This window comes from Harmonia axyridis, chromosome 7 (assembly GCF_914767665.1).
Source record: "Harmonia axyridis chromosome 7, icHarAxyr1.1, whole genome shotgun sequence".
NCBI lineage: Eukaryota > Metazoa > Arthropoda > Insecta > Coleoptera > Coccinellidae > Harmonia > Harmonia axyridis.
The window spans coordinates 725,307-739,986 of record NC_059507.1 but is presented as its reverse complement, the minus strand read 5'-3'; the positions used below and the strand labels follow the sequence as shown (position 1 = coordinate 739,986).

Below are 14,680 nucleotides of genomic sequence, written 5' to 3'. Positions count from 1 at the left end.
CATGGTTTTATATTTTATAGAAATACCTTATACATATATTATTATTCTTCTAAAATTCTTTTGAATCTAATTCCAAAACCAGGAAAAAAAAGTATCTAATAGAGGAAATTCTTGAACCAAATTTTTCTTTTTTTCAAACAAGCCTACTGACTTTTTTCGAAACTATATGAACTGCATGAATATTTCTCAAATCGATCTCTCTAAGCAGAGAGTTCCACCCAAATGTACTTATTTACTCATTAGTCGAGTAGTAAAATCCAGTGATAATGTGTTTTCACAGGTAGGTACTTAAGAGCAATAATGAACTGAAAGATTAGTTTGAAATATCTTATTATTATTAGAACATACAAAATAATACAATAGCACTTAGAGACTACATAAAATTATCACCACATTTTGAAATAATTCCAAATGAACCCCACAAAATATGTAAAAATCTGATCAGTCGATTTTAACTTCTGGTTTAGGTGGCTCACTGTCAAAGTATGCTCGATAAATATACATTCCAAGTGCTAAATGTAACACCACAACGGCAAAAATTGCAGACCATATATTGCTAGCAACAGAATCAACTCCTAATATACCTAGAATTAATAATTTGAATTATGAAAAATTATTTCCCATTGAAATAAAGTATTGATTAAACTTGAAACTTTCGAATATACCTTGAAATATTAAGGATTTTGATCCGAAAAATGTAGATATTGGTGCTACAAGAATGAAACTGATATAAAAGAGAACATTTTTGAAGACTTTCAAAACTTCCTGGTCCGCCATCTCAGTCCAAAAATTTAATTTGCAGGTATGATTTCTATTAAATTTTAATGTTTTTCCTTATTTTATATTTGTTTTGGACCACATATATCTAGGTTATATCATATGTCATGTGATGCACAGAATTGACAATTCATAACCTAAGAGCACAACACTGTCACCACCATAGAAAACAAATATACCACCATAGGAATTAAATACAATTATATGGTCACCATGATTTTTAGTATTTCGTGGTCACCATACGGAAAGAATTATAAATGAATACAACTATATAAAAAATTCAATATTTTTATAATTTAAATTTTTTATATCAATTTAATTCACGAATAATATGAAAAGAATACATCAAACCATATTCTATGAATCTTTTTCTATGATACCACAGAATAGAGAGGTATATCTCTATTCTGTGATGATACTCTATGTTCTGAAAATAGAAGCTACTGGTAGTTCTAATGTACTCGGAAGAATTCGGTGTTATCCGTTTATTTAAAAGCAACCGGTTGTATTTCGTAAATAAAATTTCAACAAGCTGTACGCAGGTGTATTGGTTGCCATTATAAATAGTTGTATATAACGGAGCAGTACCTTGAGTTACCATGAGGGATTATTTATGTACCAATTTGAATTCCCAAATGAATGCACAGTCGCTAACAATGGTATCCACAAATGGATATTATGGATATCAACCTGTAATAAATCCACCAGATAACAGAGTCAACGAATACCAAAATCAAATGGAAGTGGATAGCCACAATTTCTGTGAAAATGTGTATATGGATACGAATATCCAACCGTTTAGTCGAAAACGACAGAATCCCGATCCAATAGATGTACAAACATTCAAAAAAAGGCGCCAAAACGGTGAGTACAAATATTTGATTTCTAGGTAGCATCATTTCTTTTAATAGATGTAATATACTGTATTATACAGTTATTGGGTTTTACGCGTAGGCTATTAAATTGACTATAGTGTAGTATTTAGAATGACTATTCATTTCAGGTAATTTCCAACCTGTTGAGTCTTCAAAACCAAAATTTGGAAGAAAACCCACTCATAATTTACCTGATATACCTCGTAGTGTATTTAGTCATTTTTAATTCCTTCGAATATTGTATTCTTTATTGGATAGTTATCTATATTTGTTTGAAAAACTAATATAGTAGATAAGGGTATTTCTGAAAGCAGGGTAGTTTTAATTTCTAACAATTGATTTTTCGATTATATGAATCAGAAATATTTGAAAGGATATGTATTATACTTAAACTACTAATTTCTATTATCATTAACATGATTTTGTTTTCTACCTCATCATAAATAATTCTTTCTACGATTTATTGAATTGTGTGAAGAAAACATTAAGATCTATTGTAAATGTTTATAACCTGAATGTAGAATAAGAATTATGTTTATTTAAAAAAGTAGTATAGAAATGAACATGAAGTACAAAGTAAAACAGCTTTACGGGTAAACAAAAAGGTGCTTTGCTATTTGATAATTTATATTGCATAGAAAAAAATTGGTTAGCAACACAAAAGATTTTTATACTATTTTTTTCTCGCAGAATATATACCTGCGTTCACTCAAAACAAAGAAAATGTATCTAATAAGGAGAAAATATCAGCAGAAGAATTGTTAGCTCAAACTCATGGCGGCAGTTTACATCATTGGAAACGGGAAAACGATTTGTAAATGAAACATTTGTGTACTTAAATCGAATAAAGCAACTTTGTGATTAATTCAAATCAGTGAGAATAATTTATAAGAGTCATTTTAATTAGTATGTCTTTTCAGTAAAAAATCTTTTTGTAAAAAATAAAATTTATAATATTAATATGTAAGAAATAAACAACTTTGAAAGGAAAACATTTTTTATTCATAACATACTGAATAATACAATCTTGATGGGAATAAATAGACAAATAAAAGTGTAGACATAATCTAATTACATGTAATACATAAAAAGCATAAATATTTTTTATTCAAAGATTCATCTCAAGCGATCTTAATGGTCACTTTCATGTTTTGACGATCGTTCTGCAAAATGAAAATGAACTTTTAGAATAGTGTCGTTTAGACCAAACTCTAATTTTTACCTTTACTTGGAGTATTAGATCGGCTTCTGGATTTTATGGGCAATCTAGTAGGAACTTGGTCAAGTCCCAATTGATACTGGGATTCTGCCTATAAGAAGATTGAATTTGTCCACATTTTCTAATTCAAGAACAGATTTGAGGCAATTGAAATATCATCAATGCAAATGAATCAATTTGAACTGTAACACTCTCACGCTAGATGACTTTTTGATGTGTAAGTTTATCTTTATATACAGGATGTGCCAGATAACTTCGGTGATTTGTAATTGGTTTCATTTGTCACCTTGTCACTATGCAGTGGACAGTTAGTTGTTGACATACCTCAAGAACCCTAATGATCTTTAGTGATAATGCTCACTTCCACCATTGACTGTACTGATTGTTTATAGACTCAACAGAAAGCAATAAAAAATATACCCATCAAAATGCGTGAAAAAGTTTAGATAAATTTAAAAATCTCGGTTTGCTCAGTGTATTCATCTTAGTTGATACAAAATTTGAAATCATTTGAGAGAATTTTCAAATGACGTTATACACAAGGAAGAAAATGATGAGGGATATCGTTCCTTTTTATTATTCACTTTTACAGTCAGCAAAGTTAACTGCCGCACCCTGTAGATCAAATCAAAACTGCACTTTTAAATTTTGGTGGTTAAAGTATTTGGTATTGGCAATATCTTATATAACATCAAAATTGTCTCCCCAAAGATATTTATTTAGAGAAATTGTACAAAATTCAAATAACCCAGGTATTGAAAACAATTAACCCAAAATATAAGTTGTCGGAACTAACATTGATTAAAAATTGCCTATTTCTTTGAAACCCACCTCTGTTGACGTGGCAAAAGCTTCATTGGACGAAGCCAAATCTCCATCATCCTTAATATTCTGAAAAAAAAATAATCTTATTTAGATTAGGGGCAGTTTCGCTGAAAAGCAGCCTGCCAATTTCAGGAAAAAACCCTTTAAAAAACTTATTGACTAGTATGGAACACCCAAATGATCTAATGCAAAATATTTTTGCATAAAATTAATAATTCCATTGAAAATAATTGAATATTTCCATAAATATCGATTAGTGATTTTTGCATTGAAAAATGTTGGTTGGCAGAATTGCTTTCTGTCACAAATTTGACAGATAATAGATAAATCCGTGTTCCAGGTACCAACATAAAAAATGGAATATAACCATGAAATTTGTGTGAAATTGAGATGTGACAGAATAAAAGAAACACTTTTTTCCTTACGTTATCGGTGGAGGTCCTAGCCTGCTCCAATGGAGGCTCCAAAACACCACCTACAGCGCCCTCTTCTTCAATATCCTCGTCTTCCACGTGACTCTGATCCGCTTCCGCCAAATCTCCGTTTTGAATCTGAATAGCAGCCCCGCTTTCTGTGGGTTCAGTCTTGACGGGTGGATGTTGAGACCTCAAGTTGGGATTTTGAGATGCACCGGAGGCCGCAAGGTCGTTCAGCTGAGATTCCCCGCTGTTCTGTATGAGATTCATAAAGGAGAGTTCGCGGTCCAACAGTTCTCGGACGCTCTGCACCAGCGAGATTTTCACCAACGACAAGCTGCAAAATAAATAATCGAATATGTAAGGTCGACACTTTGAGGATGGAGAGGCTTTCAATGTTTTTTTTTCATGATCAACAGCTTGAAAATTACGAAATTACTTACAGTTTGTCATTATAGAAACTCAATACGTGATCTAGAACGTTCGAGAAGTGCTTCTGAAATATCGTGTCCTTCACTATCTTCTTGAACGATTTCGCTTCCAGAATCTTCTGTTTCAAAACTGCCAGAAACGCATGATCTATCACAAGATGCTCGTTCTCATTCAAAAACGGAATTATCTCGTGGAACATATAGTGAACCTTCGCTAAATCTCCCTTTTTCTAAAAAAAAAAAAAAAATTAATTCAATTCAAGTTTGATTGGCTTGCAGAAACTCACAGAAAGTAGGCCTTCCAGTATCGTAGCATTCTTCGGTACAGAGTTTGGCGGTATCGGTGACCAAACTGTGGACTGCATGGAGAATTCGTTGGAAATCGGAGGAACTTCTTGATTCGGAGAGGGTTCCTGGGATGCCTAATAAATATCTTGTTTCAACAAATTTACAAAATACAACATGTAAAAATTGAATTGTGAATGGATTAGTTCAAATGAATTTCTTTCAATACCCAAATTTGTGATTGTGTTATGAATGGTAGTTCAAATGAACTTCTTCCGATATTCACTGAATTTTGTGATTGTAGTATAAATGGATTAGTTGAAATGAATTTCTTTCAATACCCAATTTTGTGATTGTGTTATGAATGGTAGTTCAAATGAGCTTCTTCCAATATTCACTGAATTTTGTGATTGTGGTATGAATGGATTAGTTCAAATGAATTTCTTTCAATACTCACTGAATTTTGCGAATTCCTGAACGACTGACTAATCAAAACTTGTATAGATTGCAAGGTCTTCAATCTGAGGGGGTCCGAACTGACCAGCTGAAGATCTCTGAATAATTGTATAAGAAAATGGGGTCTTGCCTCATTGGCCGATATCAAAGAAGCAACTTCTCTGTAGACATTCTCACGAAGTTCCTCGAATAATCGAGATCTAAAGGGAAAAAAAAAGTTTTAAATATTTATGTATAGCGAATGTCATCAGCTTCCTTACCGCGTAGTTCCTTCAGTATTCACTGACTCGTTGGAGGTGTTCCTTCGACGTGGGTTCTGTACATTCTCAACAGATGGCGCTACAACGTTGGAATGTCTCCTTTGTATTCTAGAGGCGTTATTGGCAGAGGATGACACACCTCCTGGGGTACTACCCTCTGTTTCGTTAAGATTTCGACTTTCGTTCTGGATCGGAGTCAAGGGGAAGCCTTCGTTCTTGATATTTTGATTTATATTCAACACGTCAGGAGGTACAACAGCTATATTGGTATTTGGATAACGTCTTGAAGGTCTCACGCAGGACCTGAACAAATTTATCCATGAATAATTCGTATTTTGCCAAAATATCGTTTAGGACTTACCTCTGCGGTACATTTTCTTGTGGAGAGGCTGTTAAGTGTTGGGAGTTGCTTTTGGGTAAGTTCAGAGCCTCGAAAGGTGCAGTTCGAGGAGTCATGTTGTTCGTTCTATCGATAATTGGCGAATTTTGTATTCCATCGTTGCTTTTCGTTGACAACAGATTCTGTCTTGAATAACTAAAAGAAATGATTTGTATAACACAAGGCAAACAAATATTTCTTGAATAGAAAAAGGCAATAATCGAATAAGGCATTCAAAAACACATCGGCACACTTTCTTACTTACTTTAAAGATTCTCAAAGTAAAAAGAAAACGATTTGAAATCTTCGACATCTTCTAGAATTCAAGTATTCAATAAGAGGTTTCCACAAATGAGATTTTTCAATATAACTAATATTTATTATGTGATTTATCGGAAGAGAGAAAACACAATAGAATTAACAAAAAGGTTTATTATTTCCTCATCACTAAATTTATATTTCACACATTAACACTACTCATTCTCGAGAATAAATCTTTAATTAATTGAATTATCAAAGTTTGAAGCTTTGAGTCGCTGAGCTAAATGGAATTCAGGTGATTTACCTAGTTATGTACAGAGTTTTAATGCAATTTAAAATTATTATAATGGCAACACTGTAATATTTTTTGACATTTCTTATGTCATTTGTGTTCAGTGGGTTTTGACATTCAATCATAGAAAGTCTCATCAACAACGTTTAGAAGTAGTAAAATTGTTTTATAACCTACTGAATACAAATGACAGAACCTAATAAACACAAATGACATAAGAAATGTCAAAAATAATACACAGTGTTGCCATTATAACCCTTTTGAATTGAACCATTCCCATTGAAAAACCCTTTACAAAATGAAGTAATAATTCGAACTCTGAACGCAACTAAATGTTCCTCTACAATCTGAAAATTCCCTAATAGAAATAATAAACCAAAACTAAATCTATGAACAAAGCTGAGAAATTAAATTTCCTTTACCTCCGAAAATTATCCCAATAATTATTGGCCCTATTCCCTGGGGGCACTTGATTATTCAGAGCATGTCCGGGCCACATATGACCAGGCAGAGGATTCATGTTGTCGCCAGCGCTTTGCAGAGTTGCCAAATTTATGTTTCTCATATGATCCGAATTATTCAACGAGTTCATATTATTCAAGGTGGTGTCCATGAGCCGCAAGTTGTTGTGGTTGGCCAAGATGGGATCTACAGTGACAGGAGGGCTGTTGAACTGATTGATATTTGGAATGGAACAAGCCGAAACGCCTGTGTTCATCTTGGGGTTCATCGATCTGCACTGATTCAACGATGGACTGCAAGGATTGATCGGAGGAACCGCTTGGTTCATAATGGAGGTTTGGTGAGGTTCAACTTGACTGCAATTCATGCTTTGGTTAGACGGAGGTGTCATCTGACTTTCGTTGTTATAATGGGGGCTCGATAACCTCTCTTGTTGTAACTGAAAAAACAAGCATGAGAAAAACACTGACATAAAATTAGGTTATTTTGCAAACAAATTCTTCTTGCTTTTTGCTTCAATATTTTCAATTTAGTCTTCTGGAGTCAAAACTAGAATAAATTGGTTATAATGGCAACACTGAGAATTATTTTTGACATTTGCACCCATGTCATTTGTGTTCAGTAGGTTATGGCATTCAATCATGAAAAGATACACAGACTGAACTTCTCTCAGTATCCACACTTTACATTGTTGAAGCGTCTATTTTTTCATAATCAAACGACATAACCTCCTGAACATAAGTGACATAAGAAATGTCAAAAAAATAACACACAGTGTTGCCATCATAACCAAATTAAACTGACTCGAATCCAATCATTTAAAGACCACTCTCGCCGCAAAATTCGAAAATTAGACACATTATCAACACTAAAAACAATTGAGAATACACATACGGCCGTGATCATTCCTCTCAGATTGGTGAGCTCTCTCTGTTGCAGCCACAGCATCTGGCAACACTGATTCAGCGAGTTCAACATGAAAGCCTGAGTCTGCAAGGTGTTCGTCGTAAGCCAATTCTGATAGTTGGCAGCGTCAGGGAAGGAAACATTCGGTTGACCGCTACCAGCATGCCAAGTGTTGTCGGCTTGAGGATTGACAACGTTCAGAGCGTTCATCGAGTGCGGATTGGGCGAAGAAAACTGTCTCAATTCTGAGTAAATCGGTGAAGGTGTCAAGTTATTCCTCAGTTGGTGAACGTTCGTTTGTGTGGTTGACGGCTGAGGTAGCATCGAATCGCAAACGCTCCTGATAAGCTCCAACTGCTTTTGCATCTGCAAGAACATGTATACCAAGATCAAAAATGGCCCAAATAGCAACAAAGACGATTAGAACGAAGTTCCTTGGCACAGCTTGAAGTATGCATAAAATTTCAGAAATCGTCACGTAAGGAAAAAACGTTATGACCCTCCAGGCAACTTTCTTTCTATCATCTACATCTCAAATCGCGTTTAAACATTACAAAAGGGCCTTCGTTTCTTCAAAATTTTTCTTATAATTACATTTTGCTTTTCTCCCTGTCCGACGTTAGAGACTGAAGAGCCTCTGCTGAAGCTGGAATTGGCTTCGGGGGCCGAAACAGCTCCTCTGGGGTTTCCATCGCTCCTGAAGAAGTAGGGCTGGCCAAGCTGCTCGTAGGCTTGGACCAAAGATTCTGCATTCCTGTCGGATGAAAATTTTCCAGCGTTCGCTGATGCTGGAGGGGCGGAAGGAGGAAGTAGAGTCTGGTTCTGTTGGTTGGATACCATCTCTGAGAACTCGTTCACATCGTCGGTACCTTCGTCACTGAAAACACTGTATTTCAATATGAAGACTGAATTAACAGGTTTCTAATAGAGTGCTGTTCCTTTGACAGTGTGCAAGTGTCAGTTGTCAAATTCAGAGGTTAAGATAATACTAATATTTATTTTCTATTAAGTGATAGATTACAATTACAGAGCAAGTTGGGCAACACATTATGAGTAAGAATATAACGAGTGTTTTTTTCGAGGTATATAACTTTAAGTTGGCATTACTGTTCAAGATGACGACCGATTTAACAGCTGTCAAGTGATTTATTTTCAGTTTGATTTGGCAATTCAACATGAATAGACTCACGCCTGAACAACGCTTGCAAATAGTGCAATTCCATTTCGAAAATAATGGTTCTGTGCGGAATACGTATCGCGCACTACGTCCATTTTATTTTGTTTAGCGATGAAGCGCACTTCTGGTTGAATGGCTACGTCAACAAACAAAACTGCCGCATTTGGAGTGAAGCTAATCCTCAAGTGTATGTCGAAACACCGTTACATCCAGAAAAACTGACTGTTTGGTGCGCTTTATGGGCTGGTGGAATCATTGGTGCGTACTTCTTCAAAAACGATGATGGCCAGAACCTTACAGTCAATGGTGATCGGTATAGAGCCATGATTACTAACTTTTTCATTCCTGAATTGAACAATCATGATGTCCAGGAGCTGTGGTTCCAGCAAGACGGCGCAACATGTCACACAGCTCGTGCCACAATCGATTTATTGAAAGACACGTTTGTTGACCGCCTAATTTCACGTTTTGGGCCTGTGAATTGGCCTCCAAAATCTTGGAGACTACTTTCTGTGGGGCTATGTGAAGTCATTGTTCTATGCGGATAAGCCACAAACCCTTGACCATTTGGAAGACAACATTCGCCGTGTTATTGCCGATATACGGCCACAAATGTTGGAAAAAGTAATCGAAAATTGGACGTCCTGATTGGACTACATCCGAGCCAGCCGCGGCGGTCATATGCCAGAAATCATGGTTAAAATGTAATGCCACAAGATTATCTTGCGGATAAATAAAATTCATGTCAATCGAATAATCCATCGTTGTTTTATTGCAATTTAAAGTTCTATAGCTCTAAAAAAAAACACCCTTTATAACTAAATGAAAAACGCTGTTCAATTTCAAATGTAAGAAATTAAAAAAAAATTACCTTGAATATCTATCACTTGAGCCTGGCTGGTTATGCTGCATAGGCAGTAAAGGAGTCCAAACCCCACTGATATTGTCAAATATACTGTTACTACAACTGAACTCCGACTTATTGTCCGTCCCAACATCGTGATTCAAATTTGAAGAGCTTGCTGTAAACAAAAATATTTCAAACATTCTCACTCGATATCCTGACTAAAAAACTCACCTTTATGTTTACCCATAATTTCTTCCAACTCCCTCTTTTTGGCCCTAAGTTCCGCCTGTAAAGCCAGCTTCTCGTTAACCTTCAAATTTGAATCGTTACTCTGACTTCTCGAATCTCTGCTGTTCTTATTCATCAACTTGCTACGATCCATGTTCAAAGAAGGACTGTTCTCGTATTGAAGAGCCAGATGGTTCTCGAGCTGCGATTGATTAGAACAGTTTCCCTTAGCCAAATCCTTATTTAAGAAACTCTCGGCCTTATTGTATATTTCACATGCAACAGCTTGCTCCTCTTGTGTACCGTTGCACATGAGAACCTCGGTGCTTTCCACCATGGCAAGCATGTCTTTCAATTTCGCAAGTTTATCTTTCATCGTAACTATCGTTTGAACATGGGAACCTTGAAAACATAAAGTCAGTAACTATAACCTCCAATAAATTTGACATCTGCCATTTCTGACAGTTCTAACAGGATGCCAACTATGATTGAATGGTTTCTCACCCATTTCGTCATCTTGTTCCTTCCCATTCTGCAAAGCAGCTACCAAATGATCCACTTGGGATTTTTTCGTTTGAAGTTCGGTTAATTTACTTTGCAGCTCCAAGTGTTGGGATCTCAACTCCGCATCCCTCTTATCTAACAACTGTATCAATTTCTTCCTATCTTCGTTTGCATTATGTACTACTTGTATTTGATTCTGCAACTCTTCTATTTCCTCTGTTATGTAATTGCTACAGAAATAATTAGAAGTCAATCTTAGTTAATATAAAAATAGTTATTAATAATAATATTTGCCAAACAATTAGAAAGTTAAATTTTAAGCTACACAATTTTTTTTTGTACCTTGCTTCTTCGGACTGTTGAAAATGATTAACATCTCCTTTTGCTTCGATCAGTCTTGAATTTGCTTCTTCGAAATCGGCAATTGCCAAATCAAATTCTTGTAGGTTATTTTCCATTCTATTCGCTCCTGAAAATTAACCAAAAATTCATAAGGGAATAAGTAATAAACTATATTACACTAACTTGATAATCTTTCTTGTAGTTCTCTAGCTTCTCTCAATCTACTATCTCCTTTTTGCTTCAAACGTTGCAAATCTGTAACAGCTTCTCTGTTAGCTGAAGCGTCCAATTCATTTTTTCTTTCTGATAAATTGTCTCCAAGACATTCGGAATTCTGTAAATTTTAAACACGTGAAAATATGAAACCTAAAGGAATAGGACGAAAGAAAAATAAAATAAGCATTTATACTCTCGTTATGAGCATACATCTGAATATCCTTCATAAAACATATAAAATCAGCAAGCCAAAAACATGTTTGATTCAAAACAACAGATAAGTAAGTAGACTCCATTACTCTCAACAGCAATAACAGTTAAATAATCGAAACAATTCTTCACTTAAAATTTCAAAATCACCTCTTCGAACTCATTTGCCAATAGAGAATTCAGTTTAGCTTCACTGTCTTTTAGGGCCTCAATCATAGAAGAAAGGTTGTCTTTTTCGTTTTCATCGGCATTCTTGATAAAAAATGAATGTTATATTGGAGAAATACTAATTAAAAGATAAACTTGAGAATATATGTCAAATATCCATTGAAATTCTACTGAACAATATGTGAAACATTATAATTCTCATTACAATTTGAAAAATCTATTAAATTGGTTATAATCTCAAGTTTATATTTTTCTCATATTAATTTAGTTTAAACTGACAGAGAAATTACCTGATCATCTGAGTTTTTCATGCCTGACATTAAAGAAGTGGTAATATGGAGGTAATCTCTAATTTGATTAAGTTTATCTTCTATTTGTTTTTTGTTTGGATACTTTGTAATGTTATCACACTTGGGAACAGTACCACAGGAATTTCTTCTGGAATTTGAGGAACTACTTTGGCTTGAATTTATGGTACCATTCGCTGAAAACAAGTACTTTTATTTTTAAGGAAAAAACATTTAAAAGATCACAGTACCGTAAATCCCATTTGGATGAGGCTCTTCCATCATTGAATCCATTAATTCATAAGTAGTATGTTGTTTGTTACGTGGAAAATTGGTTTCTAACCTTCTAGGGGGCCACTCTGAACTCTAAAACACAAAAGTCAAAAATTTTACACATTAGTGACTATATTTTAGGATTGTATAACCTTCATGTTTCAAATTGATTCTATCAAAATAAGAAATTTATGACTCATTGTCAAATAATTATTAATGTTTCATAATTAAGTTATGAATGAAATCATATCTTACCAAATTATTTGGCAAATTTCTCAAATTGTCCCTCTCACTATACAACTGTTGTTGACCTGTATTGTTACGATACTTGACAGTATATTTTACTTTTGGGACAGTGCCCGTGCTATGTTTATTCAGTTTCCTTCTATCATCAGACATGATTATAAACTATTTTTAAAACTATTATTTTAACTCTGATCCCAAATTAGAAATGAATTCCTCTGATATGGAACAACTTCATTAAATGGATATAGGTAAGTTATACTAAGAGATTTTATTCACGTAACCCAATCAAAAATTCTCATTCTCTGTTCTCTTTTAACTTTTCGATATTTCTTTCAATAATCAAATCTGGGTTGGGGAGGGTCAGTTAATTGTTAGGTTTTTTATTTTTTTTTCACATTTCTTAAAAGACAAATTTGACGTAGATTAAAAATGTGAACTATCGAACCCATGATCTACCGTCAAATTGACAGAAGAAATTGATTTTGAAATCGCAGTTTACGTTGTTCAAATCATAATTCATTACATGGCAAATTTTTTTCCAAAAATAGATTCTCTGAATAAAATAAGAAGGCATTTTATTTCTAGACTAGGCCAATCTGCTGGTGCTGCACTCCTGTGGCGATAGTCTGAATATTTAGATGAATGGTGGAGGATTTAATAATAAATTCTCTTCAATGAGTTTGGAAATTGTCAGCAACCTGAGCCCTTCAGCCTGTAGATGAAAAAATACACAGATGACACTTATGGAATTCACAATTATTTTGTAAAATGTTCAGTTTGGTACTTGGATGTCTATAAATTTTTTTAAACATTTCACATATTTTATTGAATGTGTCCCACATAACGCTGGAAATATCGGTTCACAGTCCTCCATGGAATTATCTGATTGCAAATCGGTATAAAGCATCGAGATTTCCTCATTTTATCAAATTTTGAAGCAGATCCGGTCATAAACTCTCCTAGTAAAATTTTCCTCAGAGGAATTTTTTATAGGGCTCGGTGGTGTCATCTGGGAAGAATAGCTCAAACTAGGTTATGGTGGGAAGATACAAATACAGAATTCTTTACGTGTTAGTCCGCGGAAATTATTAGTTCAGTGAGATGCGGATAGGTGGAGGACTCGGTTTTTGCCTCACAATCTCAGCTATGGGGCACACATACCCATATTATAAGCCTCAGGAGCAGACTAAACCACCTTGAAAAATTGATAATTTACTTTCTCTGGGGCGAAACGATTGAAGTTCATTTATGTAATATCTCAAATCAAGCTACCTTTGAAATTTTCCCACAAAAATCAAAATATCTCGAAATTGAGACCTTTCAGAAGCAAACTGCTTGCAAATTTGTATTCGGTATGATCGAATACACCTTGTACCAAATTTTCAGGAAAAAAAAATTTTTCTAGAAATTTATCTTGGTTTTTCTGAAAAAATCAACCAATCGAATTTACAGAGAGTTCCAAAGTCGCAGAACCGAATTAGGCATCGATTATCACCAGAAAACATTTTCTACACCTCAAAATCACTGCTTTTTTTCCACAGAAATGTCTCAGTTGTGGGGCATGTATGTTCATTTTGCAAGCTTCAGACTTGAACCACCAGAGGACAGACCAAACCCCATTACGAATTTTTCCACAAAATTCGAAATAATTTAATTTAGGGGGTACCTAGGGAGGAACTGATTGCAAATATGGATTCAGCATTAAAAATTCTTCATAATATCAAATTTTGAAGTCGATCTGAATCAAAAACTTTTTTTGGCAAAAAAATATCCAAGGTTATAGTCTTGGTTTTTCCGAAAAAATCGACCGATCGAATTCGAACATTTTATAATATTTTTGGGAAGTTTTGAGGTCGTAGATACTGAATTAAGCATCTATTTTTATCAGAAAAATTTTTCTAAACCTTAAAAGCTCAGTTTACACACAACTGAAGTTGTGGGGCATATAAACCCATTTTGAAAACCTCAGATTTAAGTCAACAGAGGGCAGTCTGCTCGCTCGAAAATTTTTCCACAAAACTCAAAATATCTCGAAATTGAGACCTTTTAGAGGCAATCCGATTGCAGATTTGTGTTCGCCGAGGTCGAATGCATCTTCTATCAAATTTTCATGCCAAAAAATTTTTTTTTCGAAATTTACATAAGGTTATAGTCTTGGTTTTTTCGAAAAAATCGACCGATCGAATTAGAACTTTTTGATGGTGTTTTTGAAGGGTTTTGAGGATATAGATTGCAGATTAGGTATCGATTTCAATCAGAAAAATTTGTTTACGCATTTAAAGCACTATTTTTCTACAAAATTTGCAATATCTCAGCTTTAAAGTGTGTTAGGAAAAAA

The 14,680-nt window shown here is 34.4% G+C and overlaps 2 protein-coding genes and 1 long non-coding RNA gene across 6 annotated transcripts; 2 read left to right on the top strand and 1 right to left on the bottom strand.

Moving 5' to 3' along the window:
- Positions 1-1,251: 1,251 nt before the first annotated feature.
- On the top strand, positions 1,252-2,644 carry LOC123683843. Of its 2 annotated transcripts, none has more exons than XM_045622781.1 (2): positions 1,252-1,641; positions 2,343-2,644. In XM_045622781.1, exons 1-2 carry the CDS (start codon positions 1,377-1,379, stop codon positions 2,468-2,470), a joined length of 393 nt encoding a protein of 130 aa, XP_045478737.1. In that variant the 5' UTR covers positions 1,252-1,376; the 3' UTR covers positions 2,471-2,644. The 2 variants fall into 2 exon arrangements, with proteins under 2 accessions (XP_045478737.1, XP_045478738.1); XM_045622782.1 differs by having other exon boundaries at positions 1,266-1,641; positions 1,781-2,644.
- On the bottom strand, positions 2,632-12,495 carry LOC123683841 (pericentriolar material 1 protein). 3 transcript variants are annotated; one of them, XM_045622778.1, is made up of 21 exons: positions 12,352-12,495; positions 12,075-12,189; positions 11,827-12,020; positions 11,519-11,620; positions 11,126-11,276; positions 10,943-11,069; positions 10,601-10,830; positions 10,100-10,498; positions 9,893-10,043; positions 8,439-8,730; positions 7,833-8,210; positions 6,899-7,377; positions 5,906-6,079; positions 5,545-5,847; positions 5,286-5,484; positions 4,831-4,965; positions 4,556-4,773; positions 4,122-4,449; positions 3,703-3,762; positions 2,875-2,962; positions 2,632-2,815 (listed from the first exon to the last, which is right to left on the bottom strand). In XM_045622778.1, exons 1-21 carry the CDS (start codon positions 12,493-12,495, stop codon positions 2,784-2,786), a joined length of 4,299 nt encoding a protein of 1,432 aa, XP_045478734.1. In that variant the 3' UTR covers positions 2,632-2,783. The 3 variants fall into 3 exon arrangements, with proteins under 3 accessions (XP_045478734.1, XP_045478735.1, XP_045478736.1); XM_045622779.1 differs by having other exon boundaries at positions 8,439-8,721; XM_045622780.1 differs by lacking the exon at positions 11,519-11,620.
- LOC123683844 lies at positions 12,450-13,155 on the top strand. Its single transcript, XR_006748058.1, has 2 exons — positions 12,450-12,590; positions 12,928-13,155. It is a non-coding gene; the product is annotated as an uncharacterized LOC123683844 (long non-coding RNA).
- Positions 13,156-14,680: the final 1,525 nt, after the last annotated feature.

Coding starts and splice junctions, on each gene's coding strand:
- LOC123683841 (XM_045622778.1), bottom strand. CDS start 12,495: ATGTCTGATGATAGAAGGAAACTGAATAAACATAGCACGGGCACTGTC. Junction 11,277..11,518: donor TGGCAAATGAGTTCGAAGAG/GTGATTTTGAAA, acceptor TAAAATTTACAG/AATTCCGAATGTCTTGGAGA. Junction 7,378..7,832: donor TGAGAGGAATGATCACGGCC/GTATGTGTATTC, acceptor TTGTTTTTTCAG/TTACAACAAGAGAGGTTATC.
- LOC123683843 (XM_045622781.1), top strand. CDS start 1,377: ATGAGGGATTATTTATGTACCAATTTGAATTCCCAAATGAATGCACAG. Junction 1,642..2,342: donor CAAAAAAAGGCGCCAAAACG/GTGAGTACAAAT, acceptor TTTTTCTCGCAG/AATATATACCTGCGTTCACT.